Source organism: Schistocerca americana, chromosome X (assembly GCF_021461395.2).
Source record: "Schistocerca americana isolate TAMUIC-IGC-003095 chromosome X, iqSchAmer2.1, whole genome shotgun sequence".
NCBI lineage: Eukaryota > Metazoa > Arthropoda > Insecta > Orthoptera > Acrididae > Schistocerca > Schistocerca americana.
The window spans coordinates 946,643,179-946,656,562 of record NC_060130.1 but is presented as its reverse complement, the minus strand read 5'-3'; the positions used below and the strand labels follow the sequence as shown (position 1 = coordinate 946,656,562).

At 41.8% G+C, this 13,384-nt stretch overlaps 1 protein-coding gene across 1 annotated transcript in view; it reads right to left on the bottom strand.

Moving 5' to 3' along the window:
* The window catches only part of LOC124556419 (dynein axonemal heavy chain 5), an 876,134-nt gene that overhangs the window by 790,467 nt on the left and 72,283 nt on the right, over positions 1–13,384 (bottom strand). Inside the window, exons 4-5 of the mRNA XM_047130377.1 lie at positions 8,236–8,244; positions 7,462–7,493 (exon numbers count right to left, since the gene is read on the bottom strand). Of these exons, the coding sequence (XP_046986333.1) occupies positions 7,462–7,493; positions 8,236–8,244 (41 nt within the window). The remainder of the gene's footprint in view (positions 1–7,461; positions 7,494–8,235; positions 8,245–13,384) is intronic.

Sequence of the window (13,384 nt, the reverse complement as noted above, 5' to 3'; positions counted from 1 at the left end):
AGCAAGAATGATATACCCTCACGGGAGATAGAAAAAGAGAGCAAGAAAAACAGCTTTCCCATTGTCCTCAAAATTCGATCTGGGAACGAAAAACAATAAGCCAAAAAGAAAAAGATGAGGTCTAAAACCCTTAGATCATATGGCCTTTGTCCTGTTTGATGGATTTTATGATGGTCATATTTTTGAAAGTATTGACGTCGATGTGTGCCTGAGGGAATTGGAAAGTACGTTAAGCAACAAGCAACTTACCCTCCCCCATCCTGCCATCTCCAGAAACTCTTCACCACAGAAGAACGACATAGCAGCAAGAAAAGGAAAAATCTCTGTGTTGTGATTATCAATGGGTTCTCGGCTCTTGTGGAGGAACTACGATTTCTAGCTCAGGAAAGATAAACGTGTTTATGTTTCCAGGAGACACAATTGAAACTATCTGACGCCCATGAGCTACATGGGTACGTCTTCCACAAACAGGACGAGCTCAATAGATTGAGAGCTAGAGAGGGAGTGGTTATTTTCATAAACAACGCATACCACTCCTCACGTCCCCTCCCCCCTCCCCTCATTTCCCTGACGCTAATTAGTCGTTATATTACTGCCTGTGCGTCAAAGGTTGATAATATCTTTCCTTAACTTGCCGGCACCCCCCCCCCCCTCCCCCTACCCATCGAGGTTCACGACAGACACGACAGAGAGGCTCTCACTGAACTCATTAGTCAGCTTCCCTAACCATTCCCACTATGTGGCGATTGCAAACCTCATAGTGTTCTTTGGGGCTCTGCAACAAACTGTCCAATGGTAGACATATTAAGAACTATCTTGTCAACACGCGAACATCTGTTGAACAGGGAGACAAAGCAGTCATTCAAAGCACAGCAGCGAAGTCCTTCACAGGTATGCCCTCTTGGTATGCTCTTCAGTCCTCATATACTCTGCTCAATGGCAAGTGGTCGATAGCTTGCACTTAGGTGATCATTTCCTGAACTGTACTCACCTTCCAGACAGGATGTTGACCGAAAGAATGCCGGCACGACGAGTACTGAGTAAAGCGAACTGGGCGTGTATAGCCGGCCGGTGTGGCCGTGCGGTTAAAGGCGCTTCAGTCTGGAACCGCGTGACCGCGACGGTCGCAGGTTCGAATCCTGCCTCGGGCATGGATGTGTGTGATGTCCTTAGGTTAGTTAGGTTTAAATAGTTCTAAGTTCTAGGCGACTGATGACCTCAGAAGTAAAGTCCCATAGTGCTCAGAGCCATTTGAACCATTTGGGCGCTGTATAAAACTTTCTATGTTGAATGTAAAGACAGAAACCAGGGGTGGGTGGATCATATCACCACAACGATCCATTTCATATTCCTCACACCAACTAAGGCCAGCCGATGCCTTAGCGGAGCGACGAACGCCGCTTCGCCATGAGGGTCAGGCCGAGAGCTCAGGGTAGGTTTATTCGTTGCTGGCCACCTGCAGAGAACCTCGTAACCTTCCGGGGAGCGAGGGTGAAATGTCCCCCAGTTAAGAATGAGAGAGCAAGTAGAGATCGTGACAACCGTTATTGAACACCATAAACCGTTCGACTAAGAGTAAAATCGTATGGGAGGTCACCACGAAGATTTTTGTAGGAAGTGAGACGTTCCCAGTTGCTAATGTAATAAGGAACAGAAGTTTCCAAGCCAGCCAGCTCGTCATTGCCAAGGCAATGGTGTAATATTTTGACGGCGTTGCCGCCAGTGCGTCAGGATCCAGCTTTCGACACAACAGAGTGACTGCTGAGTAGGGCGTTTGAACTTTAGTTCCATCAGTGATGAAGAATACAGCTGTCCGTTTTCCACGTGGGAACTGGATTCTGCATTATTTGTGCTCGTGACACATCTGATTACAGTATTGTCTGTTACAGAATGTTTTGACACCTCACAGAGTGAAGCAAAAATAGCAAAAATCGGCCTTTCTGAGCCCCATGTTGGTATCAGGACACTTTCATGACTCCTGGAGAGAAGCAATTTTAGTTCCACTTTTAAGACCTATGAAGTACCGTGTATGTCCAAGTAGTTATCGTAGTGCTGCCCTCAATAGTTGTAAGGTTAAGATTTTGGAATGGATGGTCGTCCACGGCCTTGTCTGGATTCTAAAATCCACATAGTCACTTTCAGTGTGTGTGCACGAGGTATCACTGTACTTTTGATAACCTAGTCCTCCTGGAAGCGCTATACAACAGGATTTCCTGTGCAGGTATCACATAATAGGTATATTTTTTGACATCGAGAAGGCCTTTGAGTCTACTTGGTGGCACAATACCTTCGCACGTATCCATGAGTGGGGCTTTCAAGAACGTCATCTCTAATTTTTACAGTCCTTCCTCTCACTAGGCTATTTTAAATGTCGAATCGATGACGTCCCATATGATCTCTTGGAAAAACAGAACGGTATCCCTGAGAGTAGTCTGTCTTCGCCATAGCTCTCAACAGAGTAACGTCGACTATAAGAAGTCGTGTCCAATGTTCCTAGTTAGCGGATGATTTCTCTGAATTTTGTCCCTCTTACAGACTTGCAACGGCAACTCTTCAGTTGCACATGACTGTTAGAAATCTGGAGAAATATCCGGAGAATAGAGGTTTTAATGCTTCAACCGAAAACTCTATTTATGTCCTTCTTAACTGCAGACGTCCCATTTTTAATTTTCCTGAGCTGAGAAGGACGGACAGTGCTCTTAATTTTAGAGACACAGTGAGGTTTGTAAGTCTCAGATATATTTTAAACTTGTCTTGCTTTCACGTATTAGGGAGCTAAAAGCAAAGTTCCTAAAAGCACAAAATATTTTAAAATGTATTGACCATAATTCACGAAGAGCAAATCGAATCCGTCTTCTCCATTTTTACAGTGTCTTCGTGCTTTCTCGTCTAGATTGTGGGTACACGTTGTATAGATCTTCAAAATCCTCCTATTTAAAGATGTTGAACTTGGTGCACGATGAAGGATGTGGGAAACTTTTTCCACCCGAACGGCCAAAGAAACTGACGAAAACATGTCGTAGTCCAGCGCCCGTGTCAAAATATTGTCGGACTGAAAGCTCTCATATCAGACGAAATGTTCTCAAAAATTTAAGCTTTACTCTTAGATTCGTGCGTAACCAACACCTCAGCAATCTGAACCTCCTGAAAAGATCCCCAAAACTTCCAAAAGCATTCATTTTAAATGGTATTGCTCAAAGTGAACGAGTGCTCGACTACGTCATTTTTTCGTCTCTTCCTTTGGCAGTTCGGGTGCAAACAAGGTCTCCCTGTAGGAAATGACCTGGCGACTGGGACCTTTCAAACCAACCTCATACCGACACTCTACGCTTAGGATGGCGGGCCACTGCTTAACACATGCGACTGGTCTACGGGTCTATAGGAAAGTATACACGCCACAGACGCCTGCACACCATACCGTTAATAACACACGGGGAGCCAAGAGACTCCATACGATTCGCGCGAAACACCGCCTTTTTTAAAGATGAGTGTACCTGATTTTAAAGCTTTACACTAAAATTGGAGCAGCTTTCGACTGTTGCTCCTATGCAGGCCCAGCACTATTTCTGATCCGACAAATTTTAAGAAAGATTGCACTCCATATATTACCTGTTTTGTAACATTTTGGATAGACATGACGGTTTTAAAATAGATGACATGGATGTATGAAAGCCAGTTTATTCCCTTGGCTGCCCATTGTGTTCCCCAATCGTAAACTTTATTTGCTACAAAGCTCCATGCTACACTGAAGGCACTGGAACAAATGACGTGTATTCATAACAAAACATTTCCCATCCTCTCCGATTCAATTAATGCCCTAATAGCACTGCAACAAACGTACTCAGCAAAGAAAATTACACAAAACTTAACGCACACCCCTCTCATCATTCATTAGGAAGGGAAACGTGCTTCATACCGCTTGGTACTAGGGCATGAGAGGATCTGGGGAACGAGCAGGCATGTTTCCCAACATGCTAGTCCTCTGCAGGCTGTTATTTCGCTGTTAAATCGAAGAGCCATGACACTATGAGAGGGCGGATAGCTACCAGTGAGGGACAATAAGCTGCAATAGGTGAAACCAACTATATGGAGATTTTAGTATGTTGCACAGTGGCTGACTCGTCCTTTTTGTTGTAGAGATCAAACAACTGCAGCTATCTGCTATACTTTTTTAATTATTTCCAACAAGTTTCACTATTTTGCTAATTTTTAGATCTGAATGAAAGAGTGATTCTTGTATTTATGTATATTTATGTGTATGTAGACGTGTGTGTGCACGTTTATGTTTTCAGGGCATTTTTATGTTTCAATTAATATTGAAGTTTTAGTATTCTGCTACTTTAATCCACACTCTTCGTATAAAATTTTAGTAATGGTGCTAAAAACATTGCTGTTGTGTGTGAAAGTAAACATACCATCATCATCGTCCTCGTCTGCAATGCAGCATTAAGTAGCTTGTGAAGGGTAGAAGTAAATACAAATTTAAAAGATATGAAAGCCGAGACAGCATATACAAGAAAGTGTAAAAGATCTTACCGTGTCAGTCTGTATTTATTTATTAATGTGTTTGTTAGGTTGACTATCTTCGTCTTAAAACAAAGTTTTTCGAATTAAAGGAGAAGCTTACCAAGAAACGAAATGTAATAAGTGACCACTGACTGAGCAACCCAAGTGTTCGATTTCAGTAACCGGTCACTGTGAAAAGAAAAACTAAATATCATAATATATAAAAAGAAATAGTAAAAACTGGAAGAGACTTCTCTAACTGAGGAAAACTGTATTCAAGTGTACAATAATCGAAATATCAAAAAGGATTATGTATTCAAACTATTTACAATATCAGCACTGTAAATGCGTCCAATAAAGTGAAATGCGTCCGGGAGAAAAATTTCTCAATTTGCACTAGGTTTAAAAAGTGAAAATCCAACTATTAAATTATATATTACTTCTTGGATTAACTCTACATTACTCAAATTCCCTTGCGCCTAACGAGCGCACAGAACACTCACAATATTCGAAGTAACCCCGTAAAATACGAGATAAATGGCACAAAATTACAGAAAAGACTGATATTTAACGTAATCTAGTATTAAGGCACCTAATGACGACAGCAATTATTTGAAATGTGAAGTAGCAATCTTAAAAGCTGAAATGAAATAGAGACTGTCACAGAAAACTCATTTTAATTCACTATGCAACGTTTTACTATAATTTTACGTTGCATAAATAATTACAATAGAAGTGACTCATTCAGCAAAATCATTTTCAGTCTCCTCAATACAGTCAATTTCGTATGTTAAATAAATGGTAAGCACACAGTGTGGAGCCAACGTTCAACTTATATTTACTGTCGCTTGAATGAACATGTTCCTCGGTTCGTCACTTTCCGTGTGCCAGAAAGCACCGTTTTGAGGAGAAATAGATTAGGCTTGGAGGCTCCGGCGTAGGTCAGTAAGTTTGCGTGGTAACCCGCAATTCTCCAGACGCCCTGGAATCTATTTTTGCGAACAGTGGCACAATATGCTGTACCTCCTGTCAAACGCCGAATCGTGATGTGGGAGCGAGCCTTTGTTTCTGCCACCCGCCGCTACGGAAGAGCGTCGCCACACTGACTACATGTCTGTTTTTGTCATTATATTATTCCTTCAAATTTATAACTGATATTTAATCTAGTGTAAACTCTCCCTCTTCCAGTAAGCTCAGTGCTATAATTGTTTAATCTCGTCATTTTGTGTGTTTTCCGTCGTTCCTTAGTTGCTTCTATATTTGTGGAGATGTGATCCGTCCTTGTTTAATAATGGAAACCAGTCACCGACAAAGAAGACGTTTTTTCATGCTACAACTTATCCAGTGGAGCCAAGACATTGGGACTCTCATTACATTTTTGTCATTATTACAAATAAACTGATGCACAGCAAAGTAGAGACATTTTTCTGGTTGTTGAACTCCGTGGCTGTGGATTATATTACTTTAAGAAACACAGCAGCCAGCCACCTTTTCGTGTGTAAGGGGTAGTCAATTGAAAACAAGAGATTGAAAAAAGTAAGCAAACTGTTCATTATTTCGAAAGTCATCACCAGAACTTTTAATACATTTATTTCACTGTGAGGCAAAGCAGTCAATGCCAACATGGAAGAATGTTAGCTGTTGCCTTCGGAACTGTAATTATACCCAGGCGTGCATCTGTTCGTCCGAATCAACTCGAGAGCAACTATGCCTTTCATCAGTTGTCCAAAATTATGAAAATCTCATGTGAAGATACCGAGGCTGTATGGAGGACGGGTAAGTCTTTCTCACAAAAAAATTCTGGAGCGTATTTTAAACAAACATGCCTACTGGGGGGAAATGAATGAAAGAGGAACCCATCTGGTATAATTTTGCATAGAGCATAACTTAATCATCCCTAGTAGTTGGTTTAAGAATCATGAAAGAAGATTGTATACGTTGAAGAGGTCTCGGGACACAGGAAGGTATCAGATTGAATATACACTCTAAGGCAAAGAAAACGACGCAACTCGGAGGAATAATACGAATAGGCGAAAATCGGTAGTTGTGGTGTACATGTACAGGGTGAAAAGTATTTAAACCGACAAACTCCGGGAGGTTGTAGGGGACATCAAAACAAATATTTTTCCCTAATGTCATTTTCTCCTCTGAGGATTATTTAAACTGGTGCAGGCGGTATTACGCTCTTCAGTTGTTACACGGCGTATTACGCTCTTCACTTGTATAGGCAACTGCTGTCCACCATTGTAGTAGTGCATTGTCTCTGTTTACTAATGGAGCGATACACCTGGAAGGAGTACACTGATATGGTTGGTCCGTACTACGTAGCGCACCACAACGGACGAGCTGCACAGCGGGTTTATCAACAAAATATCCTAATCGCCGTATCCCGCAGCATACGACCTTTGCTGCTGTGTACCAACGTCTGCGTGAGACCGGGTCATTTAGCAGATTACCTGGACAGGGACGCCGTCGCATGGTAAGAACGCTGCAATTTGAGGAAGCTGTCTTGCAGCATGTGGAGAGGGCTCCTTCAATCAGCACTCGTGCAATTGCACGTAACATGGGGACGAATCAGACCAATGTAACAACAGTCCTTCGAGAGCAATTGTTACTTCCATTTCACTTACAGCGTGTCCACAACCTGGAACCAGTTGACTATCCACCCAGAGTACAGTATTCGCAGTGGTACCTGGAACAGTGTGAAATGCATCCTACATTTCCATCCTCTGTGTTGTTTACCGAAGAAGCAACTTTCGGGCGTGATGGAGTCTTCAACATGCACAATTCGCATGTTTGGAGTGAGGATAACGCACATGCCACAGTTACTAGTGCTCATCAACTGCGGTTCTTCGTTAATGTGGGGGTCGGTGTTGTTAGGGACTGCTTAATTGGGCCGTATCTGCTACCTAGGCCATTAAATGGCAGGCACTATTACAATTTTCTCGCCAGAGCATTGCCGGAATTGCTGGAAGACGTCCCGCTCCCTAAAAGACAACGCATGTGGATCCAACATGACGGGGCGCCGGCACATTTCAGTCGTCGTGTGCGTCTATTCCTGGACCGACGGTTCCCAGAAACGTGGATTGGCAGAGGTAGTCCGGTACCATGGCCTGTTGGATCCCCAGATATGTCCCCTCTGGACTTTTTTGTGTGGAGAGAGATGCGCAGCCTTCCGATAGTAGCAGCAGCAGGAACAATTCAGGGTACTCCTGGGGTTTTTGCCCGTGTCAGACAGAACATGATCCGACGGTGTAACCTTTGTTTACGTGTCAATGGAGGAATTTTTGAAAATCTACTGTCATTGAAATTGGGTTGTGTTAATGTGTTGTCTCTTGGTCATAAAAAAAATGGAAAAGTGTTTGTTGGTTTAATTAATTTGCCGCCAGAGAAATTTTTCTCTACCGGTTTAAATACTCCTCATAGGAAATAATGGAAACATATTTGTTTTGATGTCCCCTACAACCTCCCAGAGTTTGTCGGTTTAAATACTTTTCACCCTGTATAGACAGAAGGATTATTACAGTTTCAGAAAATATGGATGATTTATTCAAGAGAGATAGCGTGACAAACTGAGCAAGTCAGTAACGCGTCGGACCACCTTGAGCCCTTAAGCAAATAGTTATTCTGGTTGGCAATGTTTGATAGAATTGTTGGATGTCCTCCTGAGGGATATCGTGCCAAATTCTATCCAACTGGTGCGTTAAATCGTCAAAATCCCGAGATGACTGGAAGGCCCTGCCCGTAATGTTCCGAACGGTCTCAGCTGGGGAGACATCCGACAACGCTGCTGGCCAAGGTAAGGTTTGGCAAGCAAGAAGACAAGCAGCACAAAATCTGGCCTTGTGTTGACGGGCATTATCTTGCTGATGTGTAAGCCCAGGATTTCCTGCCATGCGTGGCAGCAGAACGGGATGTAAAAAATCGTCGACGTACCGCTATGCTGTAAGGTTGCCGCGTGACAACTAAAGCGGTCCTGCTATAAAAACAAATGACAGCCCGGACTATCACTCCTTGTTGTCGGGCCGCATGGTAGGCGACAGTCACGTTTGTATCTCCAGACATTTCTTCAGCCTGGAATCTCATTGACTGGACTAGAATTGTCAGCAGTGATGAGACCTGCTTTGAACTGAGCACGCCGGCCGAAGTGGCCGAGCCGTTCTAGGCGCTACAGTCTGGAACCGCGCGACCGCTACGGTCGCAGGTTCGAATCCTGCCTCGGGCATGGATGTGTGTGATGTCCTTAGGTTACTTAGGTTTAAGTAGTTCTAAGTCTAGGGGACTGATTAACTCAGATGTTACGTCCAATAGTGCTCAGAGCCATTTGAACCATTTTGAACTGAGCCCCGATGAACAGCAAAGACGTGTCCGGAGACGCCCCAGACAGCGTTGGGATGTCAATCTGATTGTCGCCCGCCATACGGCTCCATACAAGGAGTGATACTATGAAGTGCCATTTCTTTTCATAGCAGGATCGCTCTGGTTGCTATCAGAGGCATCCTTACAGAAAAGCGGTACGTCCACTATTTTCCACGTCCCGTTCTGTTGCCCTTCATGGCAAGAAATCCTGGGTTTACATTTCAGCAATATATCGCCCGTCCGCACTCGCGATAATTTCCTCCGCTTGTTTTCGTGATTCCCAAACCCTATCTTTTTCAGTAAAGTCGACGGGTCTCTCCCAAATTGAGAACGCTCGGAGCATTATGAGCAGGGCTCACCCGAACGTCTCAGGATTATGGCGATCAAACGCGCCAATTGGACAGAATTTTGCACAATATCCCTCAGGAGGACATCCAACAACTCTATCAATCAGTGCTAATCAGAATAACGTCTTTCATAAGGACCAGAGGTATAGCAATGCGTTACTGACTTGCTCAATTTCTGAAGCTGTTTCTCTTGAACACATCATCCAATTTTTCTGAAACTGTAATCGTTTGTTTGTCTGCATCATTTATCGGTTTCCGACCCAGTCTCATAATTCATTCGTGGTGCGTCTTTTCTCCACTTTTTTTTTTTTTTTTGTCTTAGAGTGTGCAGTGGAGACGCAGATATTTGGGAACGATATTTTAAATTGTGAGAGATATCCAGGGGCAGACGTGGACTCTGACCATAATTTATTGCTTGTAAACCGTAGATTGAAAGTGAAGACATTGCAAAAAGGTAGAAAATTAAGGAGATGGGACCTGGATAAGTTGAGGGAACCAGAAGTCGCTGAGAGTATCAAATGGAACATTAGGCAACGATTGATTGAAACAGGGGAACAAAATATAGTAGAAGACGAATGGGTCGCTTTGAGAGATGAAGTAATGAAGGCAGCAGAGGGTCAAATAGGTAGAGAGACAAGAGGTGCTAGGAAATCTTGGATATTATAAGAGATACCGAATTCATTAATAAAAAGAGAAAATATAAAAATGCAGCAAATAAAGCTGCCGAAAGGGAATTCAGACGTCTAAAAATGAGATTGGTAGAATGTGTAAAACGTCGAAGTAGGAGTGGCTAGAGGTCAAATGTAGGTCTATAGAAGCATGTACCTCTAGGGTAAAAAATGGACGACTCCTATAGGAAATTTAAAGACACCTTTGGAGAAAGGACAAGCAACTGTATGAATATCAAGAGCTCAGATATGGAGAACCAGTACTAAACAAAAAGGGAAATCCGAAAGGTGCAAGCAGTATATAGAGGGGATATACTAGGGAAATGGACCTGAAGACGATATTGTAGAAAGAAAAGAGGACGTAGTTGAAGATGAGATGGGAGATACGATATTGCGAGAAGAATATGACAGACAACTGCGAGACGTAAGCGAAAAAAAGGCCTCTGGAATAGATGACACTCCCTCAGAATTATTAAGATCATCGAGAGAGCCAGACATCACAAAACTATTCCACCTGGTATGAAAGATGTATGAGACAGGTGAAATACCCTCAGATTTCAAGAATAATTTAATAATTCAAAGCAAAAAAATCAAGAGCTGACAGATGTGAATATTACCGAACTATCTGTTTAATAAGTCACGGATCATATGTACAGATACGAATTATTTACAGAAGAACGGAAAAACTGATAGAAACCGACGTCAGGGAAGATACGTTTGGATTCCAGAAATATGTAGGATTACACGAGACAATACTGACCCTGCGACTTCTTTTAGTTGTTTTAGAGGATTTTTAAGGAAAGGCAAGCCTACGTTTATAGCTTTTGCAGACATAGAGAAAGCTTGTGACAATATTGACTGGATCACACTTTAAAATTATAAATGCAGTAGTGATAAATACATGGAGAGAAATGTTATACACAGCTTGTACAGAAACCAGATGGCAGTGATTGTAAAGAGAGAGAGAGAGAGAGAGAGAGAGAGAGAGAGAGAGAGAGAGAGAGCATTGTGCTGCCATTCCCGATGTTATTCAATCTGTTCATTGAGGAAGTGGTAAAGGAACCCAAAGAAAAAATTGGAGGAGGAATCAAAGTTTCGGTAAAAGAAATAAAAATTTTGAGGCTTGCTGATGACATTGCAATTCTGTCATAGACAGCAAAGGACTTGGAAGAAAGTTGAATGGAGTGGACAGCAGCTTGAAAAGAGTTTGTAAGATGAGCATCAACAAAAGTAAAACAAGGGTAATGGAATGTTGCAATATTAAATAAGGGGATGCTAATGAAATTAGATTAGGAAATGAGGCACTAAAAGTAGGTGAGTTTTACTATTCAAGAAACTGAATAACATTATGGCCAAAGTAGAAACTAAACATAATGTAGAATGGCAAAGGCAACGACAGCGTTTCTGAAGAAGAGAAATTTGCTAACACCGAATATGGACTCAAGTATTAAGAAGTATTTAATGACGGTATTTGTCTGGAGGGTAAACTTGTATGGAAGTAAGACGTGTACGATATGCAGTTCAGACAAGAATAGAACAGGAACTCTTGAAATGTGGTGCTACAGAAAATGTGGTGCCACAGAAGACTGCTGAAGATTAGATGGATAGATCGTGTATCTAATGAAGAAGTACTGAGCACAACTGGGAAAGAAAGAAATTTGTGTCATTATTTGGATGAAATATGGAATCTGTTGGTAGGACATATTCTGAGACATCAAGGTATCATCAATTTAGTTACGGAGGAAAGTTTCTTTTGGGAGGGCGTAAATATTGTAGAGGGAGATCAACAGTGGAATACAGTAGGCACGTTCAATTGGATATCGTTTGCAGTAGTTATATGGAAATAATGAAGCTCGCACAGAGTAGGCTAACGTGTAGAGCTGCGTCAGATTAATCTTCGCACTGATGCCCACAACCAGAACCTCTCCTGAAGCCTGATAATGAGCGCTAATGGCTCGAAACGTGTCGCTAATAAATTAATATCACAAGATTGATAATGTGAAACATTGTGAGTGGTTGCTTTGATACCTTTTGTTTATTTATTTTGCACCTTTGGTTAAGTGCATGGGACTGTTCTCTTTATAAAAATGACAGCGACGTATTCGACCAGCTCTTCGATAGAAAAGAGCCACGACAATTAGTGTGGTTGCTGTTCGGTTCGCTATTAGATCCGTATTATCCCTAGTAGCACTTATATCTCAAGTGTTTTAAGCAAAATGTGAAATACCTGATTCTGGATAGCCAGTCGTGTATTTGAAGTCCACTCCTCAATGTGGGTTCAGATTAAACTGAAACATGAACGTGCGTAGCCTCTCATTATGGACCTTTGCCCATAACCTGTTATAGCGTATGATAAACATCTTGTAAAATATGTTTGTAAATACTTACCGTCGTTTAAAAGTTTGTTTTAATCTATCAGCGAGTCCACTGCTATCTGAAACGAATAAATTTATAATAATATTGTGATTACTATAACTTCTCTTCAGATGATATTACAACAATTACTACTGAATGCTCGTGAGCTTCTGACTAACTTGACATACTTTGATTCACAGCTGTTCTTGATGATAAATTTAGACAACATTGCTCGTGTAACGCAGCCATCTGGTGCTAACAAATATTATTGCGATCTCGACTGTTGTTTTAACCAAAGTTCTTGATGAGATCTCGCTAAAGTAAGAATTTCAAATACTGTTTTAATTAGATTTTATAAATCTTTACGTGTTTCTAATCTTACAATCAGCCTATGAGGAAGGTTACAACAGTGATTCAGAATAATAAATCCATCAGTCGGAAATGTCCTGAATCTCGAGTGTCATCATTAGTCAGTAAAAATGTTGTTAATGGTGCAGGAAGAATATGATGAACTTTGTACTTGAGAATACAAGCGGAAGCATGTGATTTATGGAGAAGTTTTTCATTGCATTGTATCGTGGAGCCTTTAACATGAAAAGCTATCCCGTTTCCCCTTGCAGACACGATTGAAAAATATTTTGGGGAAACCAATGCAGATTGGTTCATAAGGGTGATATCTCCTTAGAGAAAAGTCCATATTGTCACTGGAATATTTTTGTGTCTCTGGAGCGAAATATGGAGTTTAAAATTACAGTTACTGTTTGACCATTAACTTTCCTAATAATCCTAATATTCCTATACACCTAAAACTCTCAGAGGGGAGGTTTATAATCAAACTGATTGCTGTGAAGACGCCTCCGGGACGTTACGAGAACGGTTATTCTGCAGGGGCCAACCTGGGAACATCTCAGGTGCCGACTGCCATGGCAATACATGGCGAACCAACTGCAAACATATCCTAACATCATGCATGAGCTGCCGTGAATGACACAGAACGAACTTAACATTTCCGCGGAGACTCTAATGAAAATCATGCAGAGGAAGTAGTTAACAGGGGAGATTGAAGAAAACTGGTTAACGTCTTCTCTACATCGAGGTCATGAAGAGTAGAATAGTAGCTCAGATAGACAGAGAAAGGTAGGATGTCGG